The 26313-nt window shown below is 50.5% G+C and overlaps 1 protein-coding gene across 3 annotated transcripts; it reads right to left on the bottom strand.

Annotated features, from left to right (window-relative positions):
* Positions 1-244: 244 nt before the first annotated feature.
* On the bottom strand, positions 245-15913 carry CSRNP1 (cysteine and serine rich nuclear protein 1). Of its 3 annotated transcripts, none has more exons than XM_075044651.1 (5): positions 15773-15913; positions 8618-8813; positions 5997-6256; positions 5330-5626; positions 245-4171 (listed from the first exon to the last, which is right to left on the bottom strand). In XM_075044651.1, the coding sequence occupies exons 2-5, from the start codon at positions 8787-8789 to the stop codon at positions 3188-3190; spliced, it is 1713 nt and encodes a 570-aa protein (XP_074900752.1). In that variant the 5' UTR covers positions 8790-8813; positions 15773-15913; the 3' UTR covers positions 245-3187. The 3 variants fall into 3 exon arrangements, with proteins under 3 accessions (XP_074900752.1, XP_074900770.1, XP_074900760.1); XM_075044669.1 differs by lacking the exon at positions 15773-15913 and adding an exon at positions 11775-12083; XM_075044659.1 differs by lacking the exon at positions 15773-15913 and adding an exon at positions 11270-11733.
* Between the last annotated feature and the right edge of the window lie 10400 nt (positions 15914-26313).

Below are 26313 nucleotides of genomic sequence, written 5' to 3'. Positions count from 1 at the left end.
GGTCCCTAAGCTCAGGAGAAACCTCTTGGAGGACATCAGGCTTGGACAAGGGCTGCTCCTGCCCTGGGAGGATGCTCCCACCTCGACACTTGGGACGGGAAGGCCCAGGCACCCATTAGCTTCAAAAAGAGGTCAAAAAAGCCAAAAGCGAAAAAAGGAACAACTACAACATACAATGCAGTGTACACACCCATCATCCAAATTTTTGAGCCACAGTAAAGGATAAACAAGGTTAAGGCGCTGCCATATTCAAACAAAATTCTTTTATTGAAAGTGTAATGGAAATTTCTTCATATTGCTTTGATGAAATGAGAGACAGCAGCTGTAGACAAATATGCTTTTTTTATAAACAAATGCAAATGGATAAGGTAAAAATAAAGCATTTTTTTTAACTTGTACCTTTAAGCAACATAATCACAATATATACACAAAGAAAGCTAAAATAAAGCTATGTTGAAACCAAAGCGTTTCAATCAATACATTAGATAATTACAGATTGTGTCAATAAATACCCAGTTTTTAAACTGTTTAACAGGCAACTTTTTACACAGATACCGAGAAGAAAAAAAATTATATATTTACAATTCAGTGCCCTGGAAAAAAAAAAAAAAAGATAAAAAAATCTTTTTTTTTTTTTTTGGCACCAAAACAAATAAAAAGAATAAATTATAGAAAAAAATCCACAAAGGCAAGAGTCTATCCCCGTCATTCTTTTTAAAAAAAGTGTGTGTGTATATATATATAAAATATATGTATATATTTTATATATATAAATATATATATGCAGAGAAACCTAGGAATGTTATAAAATATATTAGTGCCAATAAATACAGAATGGTACCAGACTTTCAACTGTCAGTATTTTTGATGCAGTCTGAAGGATAGAAACTACCACCTAGGAGATAACTGAAGGGGATTTTTCAGCCTAAAGAAATGACGACAACAACAAAAAATAGTAATAATATATATATATATATATATATGTCCAGGAAATCCTCCATCTGCCAGTAGTATTCCTACAGTCGCCCTCCTGCCCGGCGGGGAGGTCCCCGGGGGCAATGCTTTGCAGGGGGATGCGGCAGCGAGCGTGGGGCAAGCACCCACTCACGGCCGCGGCAGGTCAGCTCCGCTTCCAAGTTGACCGGCTCAATACCAGAGAAGACGTACAATTAAATAGGAATAACAATGATTTAAAAAAAAAAAACAAAAACAAAAACACAAACAGCCTTTGCCATATTCGTACGCCAGAAGTTTCCTAAATTGCTGGCAGGTTGGCACGAGGTGCCTGTCAAATTCCAGGTACCCAAGAGCACCATTCCTGTTGTTGGGGATATAAACAGTTCAGCCAATGGAAAAAATCCACAAATCTGGATTTTGTGTGGGGTTTTTCCCCCCATCTAGGCGTCTGCGCACACCCCAGGAGCTCCCACCAGCACCCCGCTCCTAGGGCAGTGGGGCTGGGACGCCCGAGCTGCCGCCTCCCCCCGGTGCCGGTAATGCCAGGAATCGCTCCCAACACCCAAACTCATGTTTTCCAAGGAGGGATTTAAAGCCAGTAGGTTTTAAAGCCAGTTGTTTTTTTCTTTTCCATACCGCTGGCATAGGCACTTAGTGTATCACTGATGTACAGATTTTATGTCCAGTTACATCTCGTGGCCAAATAGTGTCATGTTCTCAGACTGATTTAAATAGCAAAAGGCCAAGAGGGCCTCCAATATCCTTCCTAAACATGACAATTTCTCTCATTTTATGAAACAAAAGCTTCCAAGTTTTTCAGCTTTGTTTTCAGGCATTACTTTTTCTCCCCTCTAAAACCGTATTCAAAGGATAAATAACCCAATAACCTTCATATCCATCTATTTCACTTGATTTACCTATATAAAAAAAAAATAATAGTACAAACAGTCTGACCCACTATATTTTGGAGCTGCGACACCCTCGACGTTGGGGAGTCCTAAGGAGCACTTGCTGAGGAGCATGAGCACAGAGTTGCTGCTGTGGCTTTGCTCTCCCAAAGCCCCCCCAGGGCTGCAAAGGTCCTTCTCGTTACATCCCCCCACCGCTGCTAACAGTTCCTCTGCATATTCAGGCACCATAATTGATCGGGAAAGATCTCATGGCCAAATCCTAAGGAAATTAAATAAATTATAAAATAATTTATGGAAAGGGTTTTCGGGTTTTTTTGCTTAAATACAGCTAGTTCATGTTATTTCTTGAATAGTTGAAGGTTTTGCTTGTTTTGCTCTCCATAGCAATATTATGGAGATCAGACACCATCATCCTGACTATTAGAGGGCTGACAGAAGCCAAAGGATGTTGCACAAATGCTTCCCCTGTGTCCCCCCTCCCACCCGCTTGCGTTCAGCTCTTTCAGAAATGTGAAATGAGGACCAAACAGCCAACATCCTTCAGACTTAGAAAAAACAGGGTCGTCTTTAAGGATGGGTGCTGCTGAAGACCTTATTGCCCTTCCAGGTCATTGATAAACCACAGTGCTATTCATGTACTACAGGTAGAAAATAAATAAATACAGATATATTATGCAAAAAAATATGATTGTACACATAATACATCTGAGGTATTACCAATTTAAATAAGGTTTCATGCTAGTTCAAGCTTCAGTGGCTAGTTAAATTCTGGAATTTGCAATAAATAGATGAAGAATGATTATGTATATAGTGTATGGATCTCTTCTGTAAACCTTGTCCGATTTAAACATAAGAGCATGTTGGGCTAACTCTTACGCAAACCACAAATTTTCACAATAAATACAGCTTCAAAAAGTTGTCTTAAAAAGTTCCTGCAACACTGAAACGTTTCTAGAAGGGGCTGTACGTACGACTGGCAACGTTAGCAAGGAGCATTTCTCAACAGGTCTTTTCATACAAAACACAAGGAAATTAATACATGAAAGTCTTTTTCCCTCCCTCCCCACCCCACCCCGTCATGAAAGTTTAGAAATTTTTGCACAAACAGCGAGAGAACTGATTGTAGCTGCAATATGTCAAAACGTCCACGTTCTATAAAGACCAAAAATAGTTTGTTTGCTTAGAAAGTCTTTTTTTTTGTTTTTTTTTTCCTCCTTATTTTTGAGTAGCGCATCATCCTTTCTGTGAAAGTTTGCCCATCAGACTGCTTCGGCTTTCCTTTCGGCACTGGTCCTTGCCGCCCGCGCCACATGGGCATTTCACACTTTCACCGTCTCCATCAACGATGACTTGATGGCATCCTCCAAAAGTTGATTGTCTGTGAAAGGGGCCGGGGTTTCAGGGACGGATTCGGACAAGCCGATGAGGGACTCCAAGAAACAGGAGCCCTGATCTCCGGCTTGCGGGAAGCTGGGGAAATTAGGCAACTGAAACTGTAACGCTGAGAAGTTATCGAGGTTCTCATACTCCTTTAAGGAGTTGTAAAGGGGTCCCAAGTTATAGTCCGAGAAGGACTGGAAGAAATCCAAGGAGTCAGAGGAAAGGCTGAGGTCGGCGTAGCTCTTGGAGCAGGGCTCAGCCGGGGATGAGGCGCAGCACGACAGCCCATCGCACCGCGCATGGGCAGCGTCCTCCAGCAAACCCCCGCCGTCCTGGTTGGCGTTCTCATCCAGGCACTCGGAGAGGTGGGACAAGTGGCCGGGGACAGGCTTGGCCTCGCCGCCGTGGTCCTCGATGAAGAAGTCAGCGGTGTGGAAGCAGCTTAGGTCATCCTGGCCACGGCCACCCTCTTCCTCAGCATCCGAGTCGTTGAAGTGGAGGATGCGCGCCAAGCCGTCGTCGTCCACGTCCGACTGGGATTTGTCGGAGGGGAGGCTCTCGTAGGGCTCCTCCAGGTCCTCGCTGGGGTGGGAGGAGATGGAGGAGTCCGTCATGTCGCTGCTGCAGCTGTTCTCCCCCAGAGCCTCCAGGTCAGGGCTGAACTGGAAGGCGGGTGCCAGCGGCACCGCACGCTCCTCCAAGGAGCCCTTACCCGTCGCACATCCCAAGGGCGGCAGCCGCTCCCGAAAAGGGGGCTCGGCCTCCGCCACCTTCTCGCTGCTCTGCTGCTGCTTCTCCAGCTCCAGCTTCATGATGGTGTGGATGAAGTGGGTCTGCACGCGGGCCTGGTTGAACTCGATCCTGCCCTCGGTGTTGCCGCAGCCGTCCTTGGTGCAGCCGCAGGGGAAGGAGGTGTGATCCATCTGGCACGGGGAGAAGCAGAGGCGGAGGGTTAGAACTGAACCCGGCGGCACAAAATCGCAAACACTCGCGACTCACCTGCCCTGAGAAACCAAGTAACAGCTGAGGGGTTTAAAAGCAGACTTAAAAAAAAAAAAAAAAAAGACACCCTGCTCTTTTGAAGGGTTGTCATAAAAACGTTGGATTTCAGTACAACTGAAGAAAGTTAAAAGGTTCCAAAAAAAGCAAAATATAATGCTCCAAAAGGAGACGTAAGGGGGCAAACATGAATTTTTATATATTACATCATGATATTTAATACCTGATCCATATCATGAGCTTCTGCCCCTTGCCGAGACAAGGACAAATTGCTCAACAGGCGTCTGTGGCACCTTTATGTCCCTGTTAGCAGCAGCCACTAGAGGGGAGCTGTGACACACACATGGAGCACCCGTCAGTCTGTGTGCACCCACCTGCCTGTGCACACTCACCCTACACCATCCCCAGCCTGCAACCACGGCATCGAGGGAGTGAGCAGCACCCAGAATAGGTAATATGGCTCCCCAAACACAGCCAGGCAGGCACCCATAAAAAATAAAATATAAAAATATAATAAGCTAATTGAATATGGAAGGATTATCCCACTTTGCAGGTGGTCTGCACAGCTAGCTGTGGGATGACACTCAGCTGAAACTCCCACGTTTGCCTGAGCGCACTGGGAGTTGTGACACACACCAAGGGAAAATAAAATTAAAAATAAAAACAGGGGGAGGAGGAGAAATAGCAGCCTCGCGTGGGGAGCAAGAAGCTTTCGTTTACGAAGACATTCCCACGTGGCCTATCTCCAACAGGAGACCAAGCAGGTACAGGTCTCGTGGGAACGGATGGGGCAGGTGCATTCACGCTGCAGGCTCAGACACATCCCCATGGCTGCAGCAGCAGTGCAGGGATGGCTGCACGTGTGATTTGGGAAGTGGACGCTTTCAAGCAGCGTCTGCCTCGCAGCCTGGGGAGCATCTCCAAGAGCTTTTCTCGCCTGCTTCGCTCCGAGCGCAGGTGGGAACGCATGCATTTTACAGGCTGCCCTAACTCTGTCCTGCTTGCTCAAACCCTCCCTGCTTTAACATACACATCAGCTGGAGCCACGGCTTTTCCCCCGTGCCCAGAGGCGAGGGCAGTACCTGACATTTAATGCCTGCCAAGCTGCAGCTGCAGGTCTCCGGGTCGCAGACCTCCCGGCAGTCGCAGCCGCAGTCCTCCCGGGACAGGCGGATGTTGTGCAGCTCCCGCTTCTCTTCCTTGTCGATCTTCTTCACCCCCACAGCTTTCAGCAGCGCACGTCTCTTCTTGGCGGGGTAGGGCTGGAGGAAGAAGCCGTCCTCCAGGTCCACGTTGCTGACGTCAATGTCATCATCGGAGATGTCTTCGATGGTGAGCTGGTTGGCCTCCTCCGACTCCTTTGTGCCATTCATGGTTAGCTAAGAGCAACAAATGGGCAAAGCGTTAGGGACTTGTGGGGGACACAGAGCCATCAGCACCCCCAGGTCAGGAGAAACAAGAAAGAAAAGATCTGCCCCCCGTGGTGGCCGACCCCAGGACCAACATCTGTGTCAGAGCCCCCAAACACCTGACAGACACCTGACACGCGGAGTTCAGTGTCTTTTCCATCACTTTGCGAAGGTGAAGAACTGAGCTGAAAATCCCACACCAGAGCCTGTGTTTTTTGGAGACCTAAACAGGGTTAAGGGCTGATGCCCCCAGGTCTCAGAGAGGCTCCTACTAAAAACTGGCCATTAACTAATGACATCCACCAGCTCCTCACCAACCCAGCCCCACACTCCTACTCACTTTCCATTTCAACGCTTCCAACTTCTCCTCTTTTAATTTCTCTTCGAGTTTCTCCCGACGAACGTTTTCCTGCTCCTTTGAAAACTCCGCTAGTGTGAACTGCCGGGAGGAGCTGTGTTTGCTCACCATCCCCAGGGTACAGCCCCCACGACTAGGCACGCTCGTGAACCCCTGGCAGCGTGGGAAGTAAAACACAGTGACCCGGTCAAACTCCACATTGTTCTTCTTTAGTCGCTTGGATTTCTTCAAAATAGACGTGGCTAAAAATGGGGGAAGAAAAAAAAAAAGCCCAAAGTCAGTACTGCCATCCTGCAGACAGGACAGAAATATTACAAACAGGCTGTAAATACTACAAACAGGCAGGACTTGAAATTACTCTCTCAACAGGGACGTGATGGGACAAGGATGCAACATCGCTTGACGGCTTCTGGTGTTTTAGGATCTAATACTTCAAAGGTGGGATGAGGATGGAGAGGAAATTAAGCCAAGTCCCGATGCATCGGAGTCACTGATCAGATTCACCCTAAGAAACGGCTGCTGCTTCTCCTTCCCGCTTGACTTCCTTCAGGAAGCATGTATTTGCTTATTCTTTACGTGCAGCAGAGCATAACGAACAAGCAACAAACCATCCTACACGCCTGTCTTGCTCTAAACCCAAGCACCCTGCCCCACATTCAGGAGCTTATGGTCTGCTCCCAGGATGCCGGCGCACCGACACTCCAGCGCTGTGTGGCTCCAGCTTTTGTGGCAGGGCAGAAAATAGCCAAAACGGCTGTTTTTCTGGTACTTCCTTTCACCATCCACTGGGAGGAACTATGAATCTATAGTTTATTCTCAAGAGACTCATTTGAGAGCAGCTGCAAAGATGTTAATCTTTATGCAGGTGATCCCAGGGTAAACATGGCAATACATGACTCTGGTTTATCTTAAACTGCTGAAACATGCTACACACCATTTAAAACGGAGCCTCTCCAGAGATACCTGGTTCTGCACATTTGCACGTGCAAACATAGCAGAGGTGGACTAATTAGCCAGGGCAGTTTCACAGTAAGTGAGTTTCCACGAATGTAGCTGGCCATGAAAAGCAAAGTGAAACGCAGTGATACTGGGTTACAGAGCTGCTTTTTGTGCGGTGTGAGCACGTCAGGAACAAGAGTCAGCTATGCACAGATTCGGTGGTGAGGTTTTTTGGTCCCATTCTCTGCTGGGGCATGGATGTCTTGGTTGCCACCATGGAGAATATGGGAAAAAATAACCCAGAAAGGATGGGTGACTCCTGCAGAGCTGGGATCTGAGCCCCGCTCTTTGGATGGCAGAGCTGCGGGCAGCCCTACTGCAGGGAGCCAAATGAAAGGACTGCTGAAAACCTGAAGGGCTCGGCTGATTTGGCTGGCCCCAGCGGCTGGGAAAGTGTAAGAACGGACAGTTAGCTGCACCCATATTTCACAAGTCTCACTTGCCAAAATATAGCATTTCAGTTTCGTATGAAAAAAAAAAAAAGCGTTCACCCAGCTGCGTCAGCAGCTTCTGCTAAATAGCTGGGGGTTTCACACTGGGCTCTGCAGTCGCTTTGATGATATCTTTGCACTGCGCGTTGCATTTTCATAATAACCTTGACTCAATCGTCTAAAACATTAGCTCTTTATCAAAAGGCAAGTTAACCACCACGATCATCTATCAGCTGAGCTGCTGCACTTTGGCATTTGCTTCTCTCTCCCCGCACCCCTCCTCCGAAATTGTTTTCCCATTCCTGACCCTTTTCCAATTGAGCCAGAGAATACAAAAAGTTCATTGTTTTGTCACAAAACCTGGGAAGACAAGCAAGAATGAGACTCTTTATTATTACAAGACTTCTAAAGCCTTTTCAGACCACTGCGTGTTTGTGTATGTCTGCTAAGTAGACCTTAACTGCTATATACAGTGGGTGTTCAGTATAATTTACTAGGTTGGACTATTTCTCCTCCATGAAGATGGTCCCCTATTGTATTTTTTATTTTTCCCTTCACATGGCAGATAAAGGATTTTACAACCTTGTCTTCTGTGTGTTTTCCTAAAAGCTCTCAAAACTGATATTGCTGGGAAAACAAAATAGCATTTATCTGTACTAACAGCGGAGGCAATGTCAAATGTGTCATGTTCTTTGGCAAAGTACCCAACTTATGTAGGAAACGAGCTCTGAAACGGTAATTACCATACTGGTTAATCATTTTTAAAAACCAGTGTTAGGGGCCTTGCTGTCTGTTTAGTTTTTGCCTATGGAATAGCTTGACAGCTATTGATTGAGGGATGGTGGGACGGACTGGCTTGGAGGCACCTGCATGCCTCTGCACACCCAGGTCCTTGGGTTTCTATTCCTGGAAATCTGGACTTCAGCAAAAACATTATAAAGGAATGATAAGCGCTGGGAGGAAGGGCTGAGGAAGACTACCCTGAGGATGCTGGCCGATTATAAAATGAAGATCAATTGGTGTAATGACAGGGAGCTGGTGTTACGGCCACTTTCACTCGTAAAGATGTGCTTCAAGGCGGTCTCTGCATGGTGACGATCCACCACCACACTACAAAAAAACCCACGCAGAGGCATGGCTGATCCCAGGAAAGGGGCTGCCGGAGATACTCACGGGTGAAGCTGGGCGTTAAGGCAGAGCTGGGCTTGGGCTCTCCGCGGGAGCTCTCCTCGTCCGACTCCCAGCCCGAAGACGCTGAGGAGGAGAGGGGGGAGCAGGAGGAGGAGGAGCAGTAGGTACTGTCATCCCCCAGCTCTTCGTACTTCCTTTTCAATACTCCGCTCATGGTGACGCCGTATTTTTCATACAACTGGAAAACAAAGGAGAAAAGCAAAATAAAGCGGGGGAAATATTGGCAGTTTCTGGTGATGAGCAGGATGGCTTTAACCCCCAGCAAGGCTTCTCTGCCAGGTCCACCTGGCCACGCAGGTATGATTCCCAAAAAGTGCTCCCCTGCAAAAAACACACCTTACTACCCTCGCTGTGCACACCTGCTGACTTTCTCTCCCATTTTACGACGCTGCAGAAAAACCGACTACCGCAGACAACAAACTGTCCGGAAACCAATTCAATCAACACAAATGTTATCAAACTATAAGTATTACATTTTGCTTACTAATTCTTTTATGTTAACTCCTTACCCAGATCGCTTTCTATGCAGTTACAGCTTTAACGTCTTGCTAATTACAAAAATAAGCCAGTTTGCAGAGAACAATCTGTTGGCATGATTTACTTGCTACAGCCCCCTGGGGAAACAGACTTATTAAATGAAGCACTGAAATACAAATATATCAACTGTGAAGAACAGCCCTTCTCCTCACGGTGCCTTTCATAGTCAGTCCTCCATTCAATAAGCTATTCTTGTTTAGGCTGGGTTATGTATCAAGCATAGTAGCAATTAAAAACAACGCAGCTAATTAAAAACAAAGGAACTCTGTACTTGCCTAGATTCCTAAATTTCCTGCATGCTTTTCCCCTGTTCATCTTAAAGGAAAAAAAGAAAAAACAAAAATAACTTTGTTGCATCTTTTAACCTTTGCTTTTATAAAGTTTGTGGGGTTTTGTCTCCTGAAATTGTACAAAAGCTACACACTTTGCCTACAATAGGCTAACAGATACCAGAGCCCACCTAAGCTGAGATGCTCTTGCATAGATGATGGACTGTTTCTCCTTTTACACGCTGGCAATACCGCACCAGATGCCCCTGCTTCTGCAGAAGTCACTGCCAGCTTATTTTGAAGCCAGTGAGCCGTACCCAAAGCTGAGAACAGGCTGCTGCCGGAGGAGTGACTTGCTTTGACCCCATCCCACTGGGCTGTAAGGCACAACCACAGTGGGAGATAATGCAGCCCCAGGCCAGAAACTCCCTCCAGCAAGGTGGGGAGCCACGCCGGTGCTTCAATAAAACCAGAGGTAATACACAAAACCTAAAGCATCCCTAAAACGCGGATGACACTGGGACAGACACATACAGCCCTCAGAACGGCGACAGTGCAGATACGGGGGTGCCAGACACCCGGTCCCCATCCCCTCCCGCCAGCTGAAACTCCTCCACCTGCCAAATTTGTTCTTTGTAACCCTAGCACTTTCTCACCCTCTTTTGCATGTCTGAAGTTAATTTAAGTCTCTGAAAAAAAAAAAACCCAACCCAAAACACTAAACCTGCCCTCCTGACAGCCCTGAGCAGGCGGCAGAGAAACTACATCGGCTTCGCAACCTCCGAACGATGGGATTCTCAGTATCTCAACAGCACCGCGCAGGAACACGTAGCAGGATGGGAGCACACGCCATGCCTTCAAAGCCCTGCGCCAGCCCTCGTTAATTATGTTTACCAACAGCTTCCCAGGAGACAATAGTCCCCTAAAAGGTCAAAAAAATCCCTGGATGAAGCAGTTCCTCGGCCTGACGAAGTTAATCATTCACTGCAATGCACTAAGGAGCCAGTGCACCCCCCACGGCCCCCTGAACTTGGGGGCCCTGCAGAGGTGATCCCCACCATCCCTCCTCCTCCTCCTCCTCTTCCTCCTCCTCAGCAGCCCCGGAGCTGCAGGTGGTTTTGCCATGGAGGGGTTGTTGGTTTTTTGGCCTTAATCCAAAACAGATGGGGAGAAGGTGGATTTGGCCACCCTCCAGCCCCAGCAGCACACGTCCTACCTGACACCTGGATTAACCCCTTTCCTGCCTGCGCCCTGGCAAAGCAGAGCTCGAAGGCAGCCACGACACCTAAACCACCTACCTGGCTGCCTTTACAAACCTTTTCTTTTTATTCTTCTTGTGTGTGTGCCTTCTGCTCTGCCTCACATTTAATTTAAGAAACAACCAGGAGCAAAGAAACCCTCCAAATCCATGGCAGGGGTCCGAATCAAAGCCTGGGCTGCAGCCAGAGGTTTGTTCATCCCAGCCAACCCCATCGTCCACGCAGAGCGGCCAAAAACTTTGCAAAAAAGTCCCACATGTGGCTTGAAAGAGCTTCAGTTCGCACCACAGAGCGACCGCTTGCTGCTCCGAAGGACACCTCCGATGTTGCCCGTGAAGGATGCCACTGTCTAGCCAAGGGAGGGAGAAACCAGCTTCCCCAAAAGCCCGTAGGACACGTCCAATGGCAAACGCCCTCAGAGATGTGATGGTGACCACATCCAAGCATCACGGGAGACACCGGAGGGTACTGGAGCAGCCAAAATTGCTAAAATAGGGATAACTCTCAGGTCCGCACCAAAAAAAAAAAAAACAACAACCCACGCAGCATCCATTTCTGCTGGGATTTACCTGGTCTTCAGCACTCCTAGAGAAGTGAGAAGGCGGACATCGTGATGCTGCAGAGCGATGCAGCCCTGATGCTCGGGTCACCTGCAAACCCAACAGTGACAATCACGAGCCACGCCACCTCCCATCAAACCACACAGCGAGAAAAAAATGAAGCCTTTTCCTCAAGCGAGCTAACCGAATTAACACAAACACCAAGCCAGAGCCAAGGCAAGCTGTGTATAAGATGGTGCAATTTTATTTATTATTTTTTTTAAATACTATCATTGCTGATTAGCCACGTCTGGCAGAAGGATGAAGGGAGGTACGTGCATCTCCCATCTATGAGAACAAGCCAAATGCATAGGAAAAAAACCACCTTTGGCAGACTGTCTTATTCAAAACACCTATTGTTTTGTTAATGCAAAGTAGGTGTCGTGCAGACATGATTCTCAATTAATGGGAAAAAGCTGGTGAACCTGTTGCCCACCAGCCAAAACACATTAATTTACCCCCTGTAACGCCTTACCCCTCTTTGCTGATTTATGGCTGCGACGTTTTCCAGGTCAAGTTTTCAAATCCTTCTCAGGAGCTATACGCGACGTAGTGGGGCTGCACCCATCGGCATCTACTTGTATCCACCCCAAAAAAGTCCTCCAGACAGGGGTTTCGCCGTAAAGGTGAAGACAATCCTCTCCTCCCCTCCTCACCCCGGCACTTGGGAGCAGAAATCACGCCAACGATTTGGACGCTGCCTTGATAGCCATGTAGCTGAAACCACTGGCCGCTCAGCCAAAAAAACCCAGAGGCCAATTCAGACACAGCGAGGACATTTTAATTGCAGTAATTCTGCAAGTAATCTTAAATCCACACTGATGTCTTACAAAGAAGTCACAAAAACGTGCACAGCAGCATGGAAAAAAACAACCAAACAAAAAATATGTATCTATATATCTGTGCTTGCCATTGCAAATCTCTGCAGGAACCACCGAGCGCAGGATTTTACCACCTTCTTCGCTCTTTCCTTTTTTTTTTTTTTACATAACCTGAAATAAAATAATCCTATCTTCCTTTTAGTTGCCAAAAAAGACATTCTGTTCTTGGCTAAGACTTCTTACTCATCTATTTTACTGAAAACAGCTTTTGGAACAAGTACATAATGCAATGGATCAAACCCGCAGGAATTCCTCTCTGGCACCAGAACTCCCACTATCCTGGGAATACTTTCTAACAAATATTTAGCCCAGATGTGCATTCCTTTCTTTTTCTCTCCCTCCTTTTTTTTTTTTTTTTTTTTTAAAGCATTAAAGTTTGGGTGGGGGGAGTGAGGGGGTTGGCTCTCTAGTTGGGGGGAAGGGAATTGAATCTGCAAAGTCCCATTTCTGGTGCTTGGCAAGTCGCAGGGTAAAGCCCTAATACACTGGAATGCGAGGAATTAATGTTTTAACTATCCTCCTCTTGGACTACGTCTCAACAGTAAATATTTCGAGTAATTTAGATTTAAGAAGGTTTGGCATTTGTTTAGCCGAGCGCAGAGGAAGGCAACCAAAAGCCCTACCAGTGTCCAGTTAGTCTATTTATAAGAGACTGCACTAAGAGGCATCACAGCTTTGTGCAGAAGTACGCGGAGAAGATGTTTTGGCATTATATTTTGGGGCTGTGTATGTGCTTTGCACCGGGCAGGCAAATGCAGCAGTGCAAGCAATGTAAAGGAAACTTCTCCCAGCAAGTCCAGTGGCTGCGTTTGCTTGTGCCACAACTCCCATGGTATTGCAGGAGAACACCTACGAGCAAGGACATTTTAAATTTCAGGGTTTCTGTTGGTGGAGCATCCTAAAGAATGGAAGGATCCCAAATCTGCGTGTGAGCTATCGAAAGGAAACTTTCTTCTGCAAAGCAATTTGGGTAAAAACAAAATAAAACAAAGCACCTCAGTGCAATGCACTAAAAGTATCTATTTTTCAGTGACTTTTTGAGCCTGTTTGCCAGCTTTACAAGCACAGCTGTCTGCCTGCAGCCCGGGAAGCCAAAGTGGACTCTTCCCGGCACACAGGGACGAGGGCTCGGGTGCCGGGAGCGAGTTCACCACACTGCTGAGCCGTGAGTCAGAGCGGCTCCCGCTCCCTCCCCCAGAGCCGCAGTGGCTGTGCAGGTCTAGCAGGAGTAAATATTAGTTTAAAAACCACCACTGCATATTTTAGCCAGGTACGGCTCCGAAAGCGACTGGTGGAGCAAACACGGGGGAGTTTTTGGGGTCGGTGTTTATTTGCACGCCTCTGTTTATTGCGGGTCAGGCGACCTTGGTGCGAGTATCACCAAGAACTGGTGCAGAGCTGAGCTTCCCGTTTAGCTATCCCAGATATTTCATGTCTAACAGCAGCGGTGATTCCAGTAACGCCTCTGGGTTACTTAATAATCACCACGCTATCAACACTGATTCATTGCTCGTTCATTTAACTATTTTAATTCTTTGCATATTTACTTAAGTGGTTTCCCCCGCGCCGCTGTGACAGCCTCCACGATGACAACACTTCCCAATTTTGGGGCTGACCAGGGCCAAGGCGAGTGGGATCATCCCACTGGGACCCTCCGGGGGACAGTCCCGTGCGTGTTCCTAGCCACGCAAGCTGTGCTTTCCAGTTCAGGCCAGATTATTTTCACTCAGCTGGGTCTAAGGTTTCATAACCTTGCTCCGGTTAAAAATAGCCTCTGCCTACTATGCAACAGCAAAACCCAAAGTACCCCGTGCCGCCGAGCAGGAGCATGAATCAGTTCGTAGCACCACGAGTTTATTCTCCTGCCAGAGACTGAACAGGCAAAACGCCTTTCCCGGGAAGAGCATCAGAAGCATTTACTCCATCTACTAATTTTCAGAAGGCCACAAAGAAAAAAGCTTTTCAGGTTTTCCTATCAAGCCCTTATTTCTCGCTGACAGCTTGAAAGGTAAATAAGAAACATTAGCAAATACATTAAAGGTTATCTGACACGGCCCAAATGAAATGAGGTTCAAATGTACTCGGCGCAGATTGTGCTGTAATAAATATGAAAACGGCGAAGTGTGCTTTGTCTAGGAAAATCCTCTATTTGATTACACCTCATGAATTATTCACACCAGGTTTCCATATTTGTCCTCCTGTAGGTACATGCTGTGCATTACCTTGCCTGCTATATATACGCACACATTTCCTGCGCTGAATTATTAAAGGCTTGCCGGGAGCTGCAGAGTCTCTCCGCACGGAGAACAAACGCACGCACCATCCCAAAAATAAACTCCCCAACCTTGACTGGCCTCATCTGCGAACTGCTCAGCAGAGGAAAAATAATAATAATAAAAAAAAATTCTCGTGGAAAAGAAGAAGAAAAAAATAATAATTGCTGATGAGTTCCCTGTAACAAATGACAAGACTTTGAGGTTTGTACATGGCCGTGAGGGTTTTCTCTCCATCCCACCGAGGCGCTGTCATTACAGACGTTAGTGAGGCAGGGCTGCTTTAGGAAAGGGCTGTCCCTATGTGTCAGCCTCTTCCTACAGCGACATTATGTAACTCGGAGGTGACAGACACTTTGGAGGATGCCGGGGGGGGGGGTGGAAGCAAAAAAAAAAAAAAAATTAAAAAAAATAATCCCACAGTGAGAAAACTTAGTTTTGTTTGTTGTTGGGGTTTTGGGTTTTGGTGTTTTTTTTTTTCTCCCTCTTTTTCTCAGGTGCGCTGTAAAAGCCCTGATTTTATTTCGGGAGGCGGCGGGCGGTGGGGGGGTGTGTGTGTGTGGGGGTGCCCGCTCTCCGTCCGTCCGTCCGTCCATCCGTGCGCCGGTCGGTAGGTGTTGCTGTAGCGACGGGAAAGCATCCCCAGCCGGGCAGATTTGGGGAAGAGCGAACCGGCAGGGCTCTCCTTCACCCCCCCCCCCAAACCACCACCACCACCACCACCACCCCCCCGCGCCTTTCTTTCAACATCAGAAAACTGGAACCGTAAAGATGGAGCGGAGCCTTAACTGACGGGGGGGGGAGAAACTCAGCGCTACTCCAAATCAATAAATAATTAGGGATTTATAACGTGTATACAGCACAGCGTTTTCTGCCGATGGGAAAGTGCGGGCGGGCCGGGGGGGAGCGGCACAGACACCCCCCCCCCCCCACGACCACCACCACCCCTTCCCGGGGAACGCGGTCCCGCTGCCCCGGGGGGTCCCGGACCCCCCCCAAGGACTCCCCTCGCCCCCGGGCCGGAGCAGCCCGGCCAGACGGCGCCGCTCCGGCGCGTCTGCCCGGGTCGGGACGGCGGGGAACCGAGACGGAACCCCCCCCCCCCAACACCACACACCGGAGCACCGGGACGAGCGGTGACCCGGACCGCCGAGAACCGAGCACGGCGCCGGACCCCCAGCGAGCCAGCACCGACCTGACTCTGAACCGGAGCCCCGACAGCCAGACCACCGGACACCCCCCCCCCCGCCTCCACACACGCTCCCGCCACCGCTTTCCTCTCAGCCCCATCCCGGCTGCACACCCCCCCCCCCTCCTACCTTCAGGCGGCGGCGGGTTGCGGGTGTCCGGCCGCAGCGGCGGTTCCTCTCCTCCTCCTGCTGCTGCCGCTGAGCGGGGCCGGGGCTGACGCCGCGCCGCGCTGCCCTTTTTCGTCAGTGGAAAACTCCGGGCTCTGACGCAGGCGGTGACAGGCGCGGGGCCGGCGCGCACCCGGCCCGCCCGGCTTCCTGCTCCGCCACCTCCCGCCCGCCCTCTCCCGCCTTCGCGGGGCGGGGCGGGGCGCTGAGTCAGGGGCGGCGGGACGCCCCGCCCCGACGGCACCGCAGGATCCCCCCCCCCCCCTTCCCCCGGTGTGAGGCGGGAGACGCTGGGAGGGGGGGGGGTACAAAGGGTGTGGGCCCCAAAATGGAGGTGGGGTGTCCCGCAAAGGGAACCACAAGCACAGCTTGGGGCCCAAAATGGATTTGAGGACCACAGAGGGCTGGGGACCCCGAAGGAGGTGGGGACCCCGAAAGGGGTTTGGGTGCTTCAAGGGGTGCAGAGACCGCAAAGGGTTGGGGGCCCACAGGCAAAGGTTGGACCCCAAAACAGAATTGGGGACTGCAGGGGGGCTTGGGTCACACAAAGGGTTGGGGACCCCCAGTTAAAGGTTGGACCCCAAACCAGAATTGGGCGCTGCAGGGGGGTTTGGGCCACACAAAGATTTAGGGAACCACAAGCACTGCTTGGACCCCAAAACAGATTTGGGCACTGCATAGGGATTTGGGTCACACAAAGGGCTGGGGAACCCCAGGCAAAGCTTGGACCCCAAAACACATTTGGGCACTGCTGGGGGTTTGGGTCACACGAAGGTTTAGGGAACCACAAGCACTGCTTGGACCCCAAAACAGAATTGGGCACTGCTGGGGGTTTGGGTCACAGAAAGGATTGCGGACCCCCAGGTAAAGGTTGGACCCCGAAAGAGAATTGGGGACTGCAGGGGGGTTTGGGTCACACAAAGGTTTAGGGAACCACAAGCACAGCTTGGAGCCCAAAATGGATTTGAGGACCACAGGGGGCTGGGGACCCCGAAGGAGGTGGGGACCCCGAAAGGGGTTTGGGTGCTTCAAGGGGTGCAGAGACCGCAAAGGGTTGGGGGCCCGCAGGCAAAAGTTGGACCCCGAAACAGAATTGGGGACTGCAGGGGGGCTTGGGTCACACAAAGGGTTGGGGACCCCCAGGTAAAGGTTGGACCCCAAACCAGAATTGGGCGCTGCAGGGGGGTTTGGGCCACACAAAGATTTAGGGAACCACAAGCACTGCTTGGACCCCAAAACAGATTTGGGCACTGCATAGGGATTTGGGTCACACAAAGGGCTGGGGAACCCCAGGCAAAGCTTGGACCCCAAAACAGATTTGGGCACTGCTGGGGGTTTGGGTCACACGAAGGTTTAGGGAACCACAAGCACTGCTTGGACCCCAAAACAGCTTTGGGCACTGCATATGAATTTGGGTCACAGAAAGGATTGGGGACCCCCAGGTAAAGGTTGGACCCCGAAAGAGAATTGGGGACTGCAGGGGGGTTTGGGTCACACAAAGGTTTAGGGAACCACAAGCACAGCTTGGAGCCCAAAATGGATTTGAGGACTACAGGGGGCTGGGGACCCTGAAGAAGGTGGGGACCCCGAAAGGGGTTTGGGTGCTTCAGGGGGTGCAGAGACCACAAAGGGTTGGGGGCCCGCAGGCAAAGGTTGGACCCCAAAACAGAATTGGGGACTGCAGGGGGGCTTGGGTCACACAAAGGGTTGGGGACCCCCATTTAAAGGTTGGACCCCAAACCAGAATTGGGCGCTGCAGAGGGGTTTGGGCCACACAAACGTTTAGGGAACCACAAGCACTGCTTGGACCCCAAAACAGATTTGGGCACTGCATAGGGATTTGGGTCACACAAAGGGCTGGGGAACCCCAGGCAAAGCTTGGACCCCAAAACAGATTTGGGCACTGCTGGGGGTTTGGGTCACACGAAGGTTTAGGGAACCACAAGCACTGCTTGGACCCCAAAACAGAATTGGGCACTGCTGGGTTTTGGGTCACAGAAAGGATTGGGGACCCCCAGGTAAAGGTTGGACCCCGAAAGAGAATTGGGGACTGCAGGGGGGTTTGGGTCACACAAAGGTTTAGGGAACCACAAGCACAGCTTGGAGCCCAAAATGGATTTGAGGACCACAGGGGGCTGGGGACCCCGAAGGAGGTGGGGACCCCGAAAGGGGTTTGGGTGCTTCAAGGGGTGCAGAGACCACAAAGGGTTGGGGGCCCGCAGGCAAAGGTTGGACCCCAAAACAGAATTGGGGACTGCAGGGGGGCTTGGGTCACACAAAGGGTTGGGGACCCCCAGGTAAAGGTTGGACCCCAAACCAGAATTGGGCGCTGCAGAGGGGTTTGGGCCACACAAACGTTTAGGGAACCACAAGAACTGCTTGGACCCCAAAACAGATTTGGGCACTGCATAGGGATTTGGGTCACACAAAGGGCTGGGGAACCCCAGGCAAAGCTTGGACCCCAAAACAGATTTGGGCACTGCTGGGGGTTTGGGTCACACGAAGGTTTAGGGAACCACAAGCACTGCTTGGACCCCAAAACAGAATTGGGCACTGCATATGAATTTGGGTCACAGAAAGGATTGGGGACCCCCAGGTAAAGGTTGGACCCCGAAAGAGAATTGGGGACTGCAGGGGGGGTTGGGTCACACAAAGGTTTAGGGAACCACAAGCACAGCTTGGAGCCCAAAATGGATTTGAGGACTACAGGGGGCTGGGGACCCTGAAGAAGGTGGGGACCCCGAAAGGGGTTTGGGTGCTTCAGGGGGTGCAGAGACCACAAAGGGTTGGGGGCCCGCAGGCAAAGGTTGGACCCCGAAACAGAATTGGGGACTGCAGGGGGGCTTGGGTCACACAAAGGGTTGGGGACCCCCATTTAAAGGTTGGACCCCAAACCAGAATTGGGCACTGCAGGGGGGTTTGGGCCACACAAAGATTTAGGGAACCACAAGCACTGCTTGGACCCCAAAACAGATTTGGGCACTGCATAGGGATTTGGGTCACAGAAAGGATTGGGGAACCCCAGGCAAAGCTTGGACTCCAAAATGGATTTGAGGACCACAGGGGGCTGGAGACCCCGAAGAAGGTGAGGACCCCGAAAGGGGTTTGGGTGCTTCAAGGGGTGCAGAGCCCACAGTGGGCTGGGGCCCCCAGGCAAAAGTTGGGCCCCAAAACAGATTTGGGCACCGCAGGGGGGTTTGGGCCACGCAAAGGGTTGGGGACCCCCAGGCAAAGGATTGCACCCCAAACAGATTTGGGTGCCACAGGGTGCTTAGGGACCCACAAGCAGGCTTGGCCCCTGAAAGGGATTTGGCCCCTGAAAGGGATTTGGAGCCCACAAATGATTTGGGTCCCTGCATGGGGTTTGGGACCCACAGACACTGCTTGGACCCCAAAATGGATGTGGGTGCCTCAAGGGGTTTGGACCCCACGAGGGGTTGGGGACCCACAAGCAGGCTTGGCCCCTGAAAGTGATTTTTACCCTGCACAGGGTTTGGGACCCTACAGGAGGTTTGGGACCCACAAGCACAGCTCAGACCCCAAAACAAGAGTGGGGCACCACAGGGGCTTTGATCCCCGTGGGGGTTTGGGGCCCACAAGCAAGAATTGGCCCCAAAAAGAGTTTTGGCCCCACAAGGTGGTTGGGATCCAGAAGCAAGGTTTGGCCCTCAAAAGAGTTTCTGGACACCAAGGGGATTTGGCACCTACACAAAAGGCTTGGCGCCCGAAAGGGATTTGGGTCCCACAGAGGTTTTGGGCCCCACAGGCAAGGCTTGGACCCCAAAAGGGGTTTTGGTCCTGTGAGGGGTTTGGGACACACAAGCAAAGTTTGGACTCCAAAAGGGGTTTGCTTCCCCCCCCCGCAAGATGCATAGCAGCAAGGCCTGTCCCCCAGAGGGGATTTTGGACCCGTAGGGATTTGATCCCCAAAAAAGGTATTTGGGCCCTACAGGCAAGGGTTGATCCCCCAGGGGAATTTGGGCCCCTAAAAGGGGCTTGAGCCACATGGGCAAGGGTTGACCACAAAAATGGGTTTGAGCCCCACAAGCAAGGCTTGTCCCCCAAAGAGAATTGGGTCCCCAGAAGGGACTTGGGCCCCCAGAGGGATTTAAGGCCCCACAAGCAAGAGCGACGATGTTTTGGGGAGTTGGTTCCCCAGCACAGCAGAATGGAGGGACATCTGGGAGCCTGCACCAGATCGCTCCCCAGCTCTGGTCCCAGTTCAGCTGAGGATCTCCACATGCTTCCCATTGACCACCGGGAGCTTTCCGAGAGCTGCACCACTGGCATTAAACCCCTTGCAGCGGTAGGCGAGGTGCAGACTGACCCGGCATTGCCCAATTCCAGCACTTGGCTGGATTTTCCCCTCTACAAGCCGGAGCTGGGCCGACGGCCAGTGGCATGGTCCGAGTCCCCAGGCTACGAAGCTGCCTGCTCTCCGGGCGGCTCTTTACAATGTAATCCAGCTGTATCCCACGGGGTTTGGGTACAGCCAAGCTGCAGGAGTCCCTGTGTAGGACCAAGCCCACGGAGGTGGGAGGATTTGTCGCCGCTGGCTCCATGGAGGAGCCTGAAGACACCCATGCCAGGGGCTCCTCAACTCCACCTCTGCGTCCAGCCTCTAAGGGGCTGCTCACCCCCTTCCTACGCCAAGGTCCCACTTCGATCCTTCGCTTGCCATAGCTTCCACTCAAAATCAGACGGAGTCGGGTTGGATTTGCCTTGGCCAAGAAGGTGGATGAGGTTGGATTGGGGTGTGGAGGGATTTCCCCAAGCACCGTACCCCTGTGCTCCATTGTGAGCCCCTTAGCTCCAAGACACTTCCCACACAGTGCTGTGAGTTGGGGCGCTGGCACCTCTTTCCAGGAATGTTATTTTACTTGTAAACCTCTTGGGATGCCTTTCACCCTTTTTTTCTTTTTTTTTTTTTTTAACACAGATGTCTCATTTGGAAGGTGTCCGGTCTGACCATGAAGAGTAGGGAAGATGAGGTGAGAGCTTTGATGTGGTACAGCTCTTCTAGAGTAAACTGCTGTGAAAGTCTCAGCCTCAGTCCTTTCACCAGTGAAAGCTTTCAAACTCTGAGGCTAAAATGTTGGAAAAAAAAAAAATCTGATGCTGAAAAAGGTCCTCACTAGCGCCAAAGCCACAGCCGGTTTGATACTACCATGCGAAGCGATGCCACCAGGATTTTTGCTTCTGGTCTTACCCCGGTGTGTGTCAGCGATTCCCATGGAGAGGGCAGCCCCACCGGTCACCCTTATGGCACTGCTGCAAGGGCAGCAAACCGTAGTGTTGTGCGAGGGTGGACTGAGAACATCTTCAAGCTCATTTTGCTGCTGTGCTTGATGTAACTCCATAACCCCGTGGATGCCCCATGCCTCTCATCTCCAGGGGCTTCACCCCAGCACCTGGCTCACCTCCCTTGTCTCTCTCCCCAGCCCATGAAACAACGGCGACAGCTCCCAGCGGTATAGAAGCACAAGAGGGATGTGTTGAGATTTTGCTTCAAAGATGCAAATATCGTGGAGGCAATACGTAATTCTAGATGGTGCCCTGATGACGGGTGGGTCCTGTCTTTGAGGCACGATGGCCTTCCTGTATATGCTGGTGCACAGTGCTCGGTCACCAAAGGAGCGGTTTTCCTGAGGTTTCGTTTACCATGTTTGGACACGGCCGTGATTAATATTTCCTAACAGGAAGACGTCATGCGTGCAGGCTTTCCTCTTCAGGGTTTGGGTCGAGGGTGACCAAGTTCAGGTTATACACTGGCTCCTCACTTCCTCCACCTCGGAGACTACACCCCCGCCAGCCGCCGGCCGCCATCCCAGCGGCTGCAGTCGCCCATCACTGAGCCCGACATGGGTCCTGGCGCCGGTGAGGTCTCACCGCACAACCCCATGGGACCTGGAGAGCTTCGATATGTCGGGACCAGGGCATAATATCACCTAGCTGTGTGCCGTGCCTGTGAGATGAAGGGAGGGGTGTCATTTGTCACCATCCCTGAGCTGAGTTTTGCATGAAACCCAAGGTGTGGGGGAAAGGGGATATCCTGGAAAACAGTCAGAAAGGCTGCCAGTGACCTCCGGGTTACACATTTTCTCTCTTGCTTGTATTATTTGTAATGAAAGTAAAGCCACTGTGAGATAGAGTCCCATGCAGGGCAGACATTATTTAGCGGTTCAACCAGGCAATGAACAATTCTGACCCCAAACTGCCCATATTTGTGTGTGTGAAAGAGAAAGGAGATTTGAAACAAAACTTTCAGGGTCTTCTTTTTGAAGCAGCATTTTTTTGTTGTTTTAAAATCAACCTAAAAGCACTACTACATAAATAAGTGGAAGCTTGCACAGAGGGCTAAATACCCCTCAACCAATTAAGATGTTTTCCTGTGTAGGTTGAAAGAAATATCTCAGTTTGACTCAACCTGTATTTTGCTGTTGCGCCTCTGAGCCTCCTTCCTCTGACAAATGAATTCAAGAGAGAGAAAAAAAAAAAAAAACAACACCTGTTTCTCTTTAACATAAGCCAGGTTGGTTGGGACCTCTCGAGAACCATCCTCCTTTCCCTGCGCAGCCGGAGTGGCTCGCAGCCCCTGCGCCCAGGAAAGCCCTCGCTCCTTTGGCAAAGGCTGCTGGCAGCACTGGCCCAGAGCTGGTTTCCCTGGCCGGGCGCCACGCGAGTGCTGCTGCGGCGGGAGGAAATTCCCTGCTGACCGGCCACGGCCGGGATAAGTGGCCTGGCAGAGAGAAGCAGCCGCAGACCAAGCGCAGGGAGTGGGGAGCCCAGCAGGAAAGGACCGGAGGGAGATGCTGCATGGTGCATGGGGCGGCGAGATAAGAGGTGTGAACCGAAAAAGCTCTGGATGTCAAGCTCCTCGCTGCCCGTTTTGTGCCTGCCCTGCAGCGGGAGAAGAGCTTTCCCTGGAGGAAAAAGCCTCTTGGTGCTTGGGAATGGAAAAATAAGGAGTATCCGGGCTTGAAGAGAAGAATTTTTTTTCTGGTTTTACATGCACACCCCGAGCATGGTTCTGAAAGGGCTTATCAGCTGTATCTGGCTGTGGATGTGTTGCTGGGTACTGTCGCAGCTCATCTGAGAATGAAAATGCGGGGATATGGGAAAAGAAACCACCGCTGAATCAACCCCACTTGAGCAATCACATGTCCGGCATCACCCCCAGCTGGCCCCGTGGCCCTGACTCGCCCCACGGCCCCAACTCGTCCTGTTTCGCATTCAGATAAAATGAACACTTAGCTTTTATAACACGTTGTGCAATTGCAGGGAACCACCGCGGCTGCTCATGGGCTGCCTGTCTTGGTGCCAGCGCTCCTTCCCACCCCACGTATCTGAAACACAAGCTGAACAAGGGCATTGAGTTATTTTGGGTTTTTTTCCCCCAAAAGATGGGCATAAAAGCGGCAAATCAAAAACTTTGCTTCAGCCATGCTCTGGGCTATTCACCTATGCTGGGAACTGTGGGAGGGACGTGGCTGTACTGGGACAGCCTTGGGTGAGTGAGTCCGGCCATGAACATGTGGCAGAAGGTGTCCTGCAGTTTCCTCACTGATTTTACACCAACGCAACTCCATCAGCTTCTGTGAAGCTGCTTCTGATTTGAGCTGATGCTGGAGGACAGTCAGATCTATAGCATTTAAGGCCCTGTATGCTCTGCTCTTATATACCTGCTGGGTATTATTTGTGCGTTTACTGAAATGTGCTTTCTTCATGCATTTTGCTATGCTGTCAATCCTTGATAGAGATCGGGACATCATAATACTGCGCTCTCCTAAATGTACAGGCACCCTATACACTTGAGAGAGATGGAGAATATGACCTGTTTGCTGAGGAGCGCTGATATAATTGTTAGATTCCCAACAAACATGCAAAAATCATCAACCTGAGCGAGTAAGTGTTAATTTAAAATGCAGGCATGAAATGGGAATTGTGAAAGTGCCGTGTAGTTTCAGCCACTCGCTAGCAATGGTTAGCGGCAAGGAAAATGAATGTGACAAAAAAAGCCTGTTATCCAGACAGCTGAATTCAAGTGGGGCACCTGTGTCCTCAATTAACCTAACTAATAGTTAACTTCGGTGTCAACAGAAACCCTTGCACCAGGATTTGGAGGTGGGAAATACACGAGTGCTGTGTTTTTCGCTCCTTGACATTTCGTGAGTCGTCTGGTTTAGCGCTGAAACATCTCAAGTGATGGGACTGTTGCAATTTCTCTTTCAAGGGTATCGCTCTCGCACAATAATTAAATCTCTGGCTTTCAAGCGTAATTGCCAATGACAGTGCCTCCGAAGTTGCTTTTTATGCTCAACTGTTCTGTCTCCTGGCAGAAAGGGCTTCCGGAAAAAAAAAAAGAAGCCAGGGAAGAGTTGCAAGCGGCCACAAAGGCAAGAAGCAGCAATACAAACTCCATCCTTCCCCCCAAGTAGGGACAACAACTGACTCTAAACATTGAGGCAGCCCAAAATACGTCGCAGTCCTGGATGCCTAACAGGCCCTAAAGGAAATGGTAGCTTATAGTACAGCTCCATCATTACCAGGCTAGTTGGAAAATGGTAATTTTTCAGCGCTAGGACCTGTCTCCTGCTCCAGGTTGGTAATTGGTGGTGTTGGCGGTGAGCCAGGCAGCACTCGCAGCTCTGTCTTGAGAGGACAAAAACCTCCATTACTTTATGCTCTCTAATTCTCTCAAGGTGTTCTGCTGTCTATCAATAGAGTCGCCATGAGGTAATAGAAATTACAACCTCCCCAGACTTATTTGTCTGAAAGCGTTTCTTGTAAAAATAATTATGTGAGTCTCTGGAACTGTGGTACATGAGAATGGCAGAAGAGAAAGTTCGCAAATTAAAATGCAACAGAAGTCTCTTTATCGTAAACTACGAGGGAGACTGCACGAGAGGGTTATTTCCCTTCCATTGGGTTGGCTGGTGGCAGCTTTTAGAGAGAAAAAGCAATTTTTGTTGTCCATTTGTCACTTTGCAGTGAAGTTGCTCTAGTCCCAAATCCGTGTAGGGTGATGGGTTCGGCCAGGCACCACTCGGGGTTCGTTCCCTACCCTTGCCACGGTCTCTCCCTGTGAGCTTTGGTAAGCCACCCTCCTGTCACTTTGGTGGCTCACGATGGGGATGTCACAACTCCCGTGTCACTTGCTTTGCCTGGCTGCAGGCTGGGGACGGGGCTTTGCCTGCAGGCCCCCACCAGCCTCTGCCCTCCTTGCAAGAGGAATCCTAAAGCCTTCGTCGCACCCTGTTCTTAACCAGCAAAACACCATCCAGAGCAAAAATATTTGCAGCGATGTGACAGACGAGCTCTGCAGGAAATACCTGAGCTGTCTGAAAAAGTTACTACCCCCCTGCCTCCAGCAAAGGCCGATCGGTTGACTCCGGCATCTCAGCACGAACCTATTTTGATGCAAAGTGTGAGCGAATCGCCTGGATTGTGAATGGGAAGATCTGGGGCACCCCCACGCCTGCCCCCCACGACTGCCAGGGGTGAAGCCTCCAACACAGGAGAGGGCTGGAGGCTCCTGGAGGGCTACGGTGGCTCCTTAAGCCACTGCAACTGCTCACTTTCAGAGCAGAGAAGCCAGGATCCAAAGCCATTCAAAAGAACAATATGGCTAAAGCTCAGTTTTCTCCTCTAAAGAAGGTTTTTGCAAGCCCACACTATGGGGCAGGGGCATTGCTTCCCCTGGGCAGCTTTTATGGTAATTGAGCTGGACAGAAACAGCAGTGAAATACATACGTAAACTCTGTATATACAAGCTGATGTGTGTGCGTCTCTATGTATTTAACTTGATGGACTGAATTCACAGCAAATCTCGCAACAAAAAAATGCTGCTCCCGTGTCACCAAGAGCTGAAGCAGCGTTTGGTGGCCACAGCGGCCACGGGTGACACTTCAGTGCTTTCTTCTGGGTGCCAGCACTCCGGATGACGGCATTTGTTTAAAAATGGAAGCTATCAAAGGGCATCAGGTCTCCATTTGTGTGCTGGTTTTATCTGTGAGCTGTCGCTATCCTTCTGACACTTGCAGGATGCCCAGGGCCACCGGGTTTTAGCATCAGATCCTGGCAGCATGGCAAATTTGCTCTGAAAAGGGTAAGTGTGTGGAATTAGGTACCAAGAGTAAATTATTATTTGTCTTTGTTGGTGCTTTATGGGCTTGGTGACGGGTCACACTCCTGAAGTGCTTGTGATCAGCGTTTGGGCTTCCGAGCCAAATTCACGTCTGCTGTAAAGCTGTTAAACTCCTGGCAAGGCCACTGACATAGCTGACATGTCCGGGGGTCTTGGCGCTTCCCAGTGTGATTGTGCCACCCTCATTGCTCCTTGGGGAACAGGACCCGGCTCTTTAACCCCAGTGTTAGCAGGGAAACTGAGGCACCAAGCTCGGACCGTCCTTTTGGAGAAGGATGGGCACAGGCACGAGATTTTGAGGCTGAGCCTATGCCAGCTATTGCCAAGCTCCTCTGATATCCGTGCAGTGGGTAAG

This window comes from Buteo buteo, chromosome 2 (genome assembly GCF_964188355.1).
Source record: "Buteo buteo chromosome 2, bButBut1.hap1.1, whole genome shotgun sequence".
In the NCBI taxonomy this organism is placed as follows: domain Eukaryota; kingdom Metazoa; phylum Chordata; class Aves; order Accipitriformes; family Accipitridae; genus Buteo; species Buteo buteo.
Note: the sequence above shows the minus strand (reverse complement) of the source record. Positions and strands in the feature narration are given on the sequence as shown.

Excerpts from the sequence above, each read along its gene's own strand:
- CSRNP1 (XM_075044651.1), bottom strand. The coding sequence starts at position 8,789 with ATGAGCGGAGTATTGAAAAGGAAGTACGAAGAGCTGGGGGATGACAGT. Across the intron at positions 5,627-5,996 it reads TGGAAGCGTTGAAATGGAAA|CTAACCATGAATGGCACAAA; the intron begins GTGAGTAGGAGT and ends TGTTGCTCTTAG. Across the intron at positions 4,172-5,329 it reads TGGCAGGCATTAAATGTCAG|ATGGATCACACCTCCTTCCC; the intron begins GTACTGCCCTCG and ends TCCCCGTGCCAG.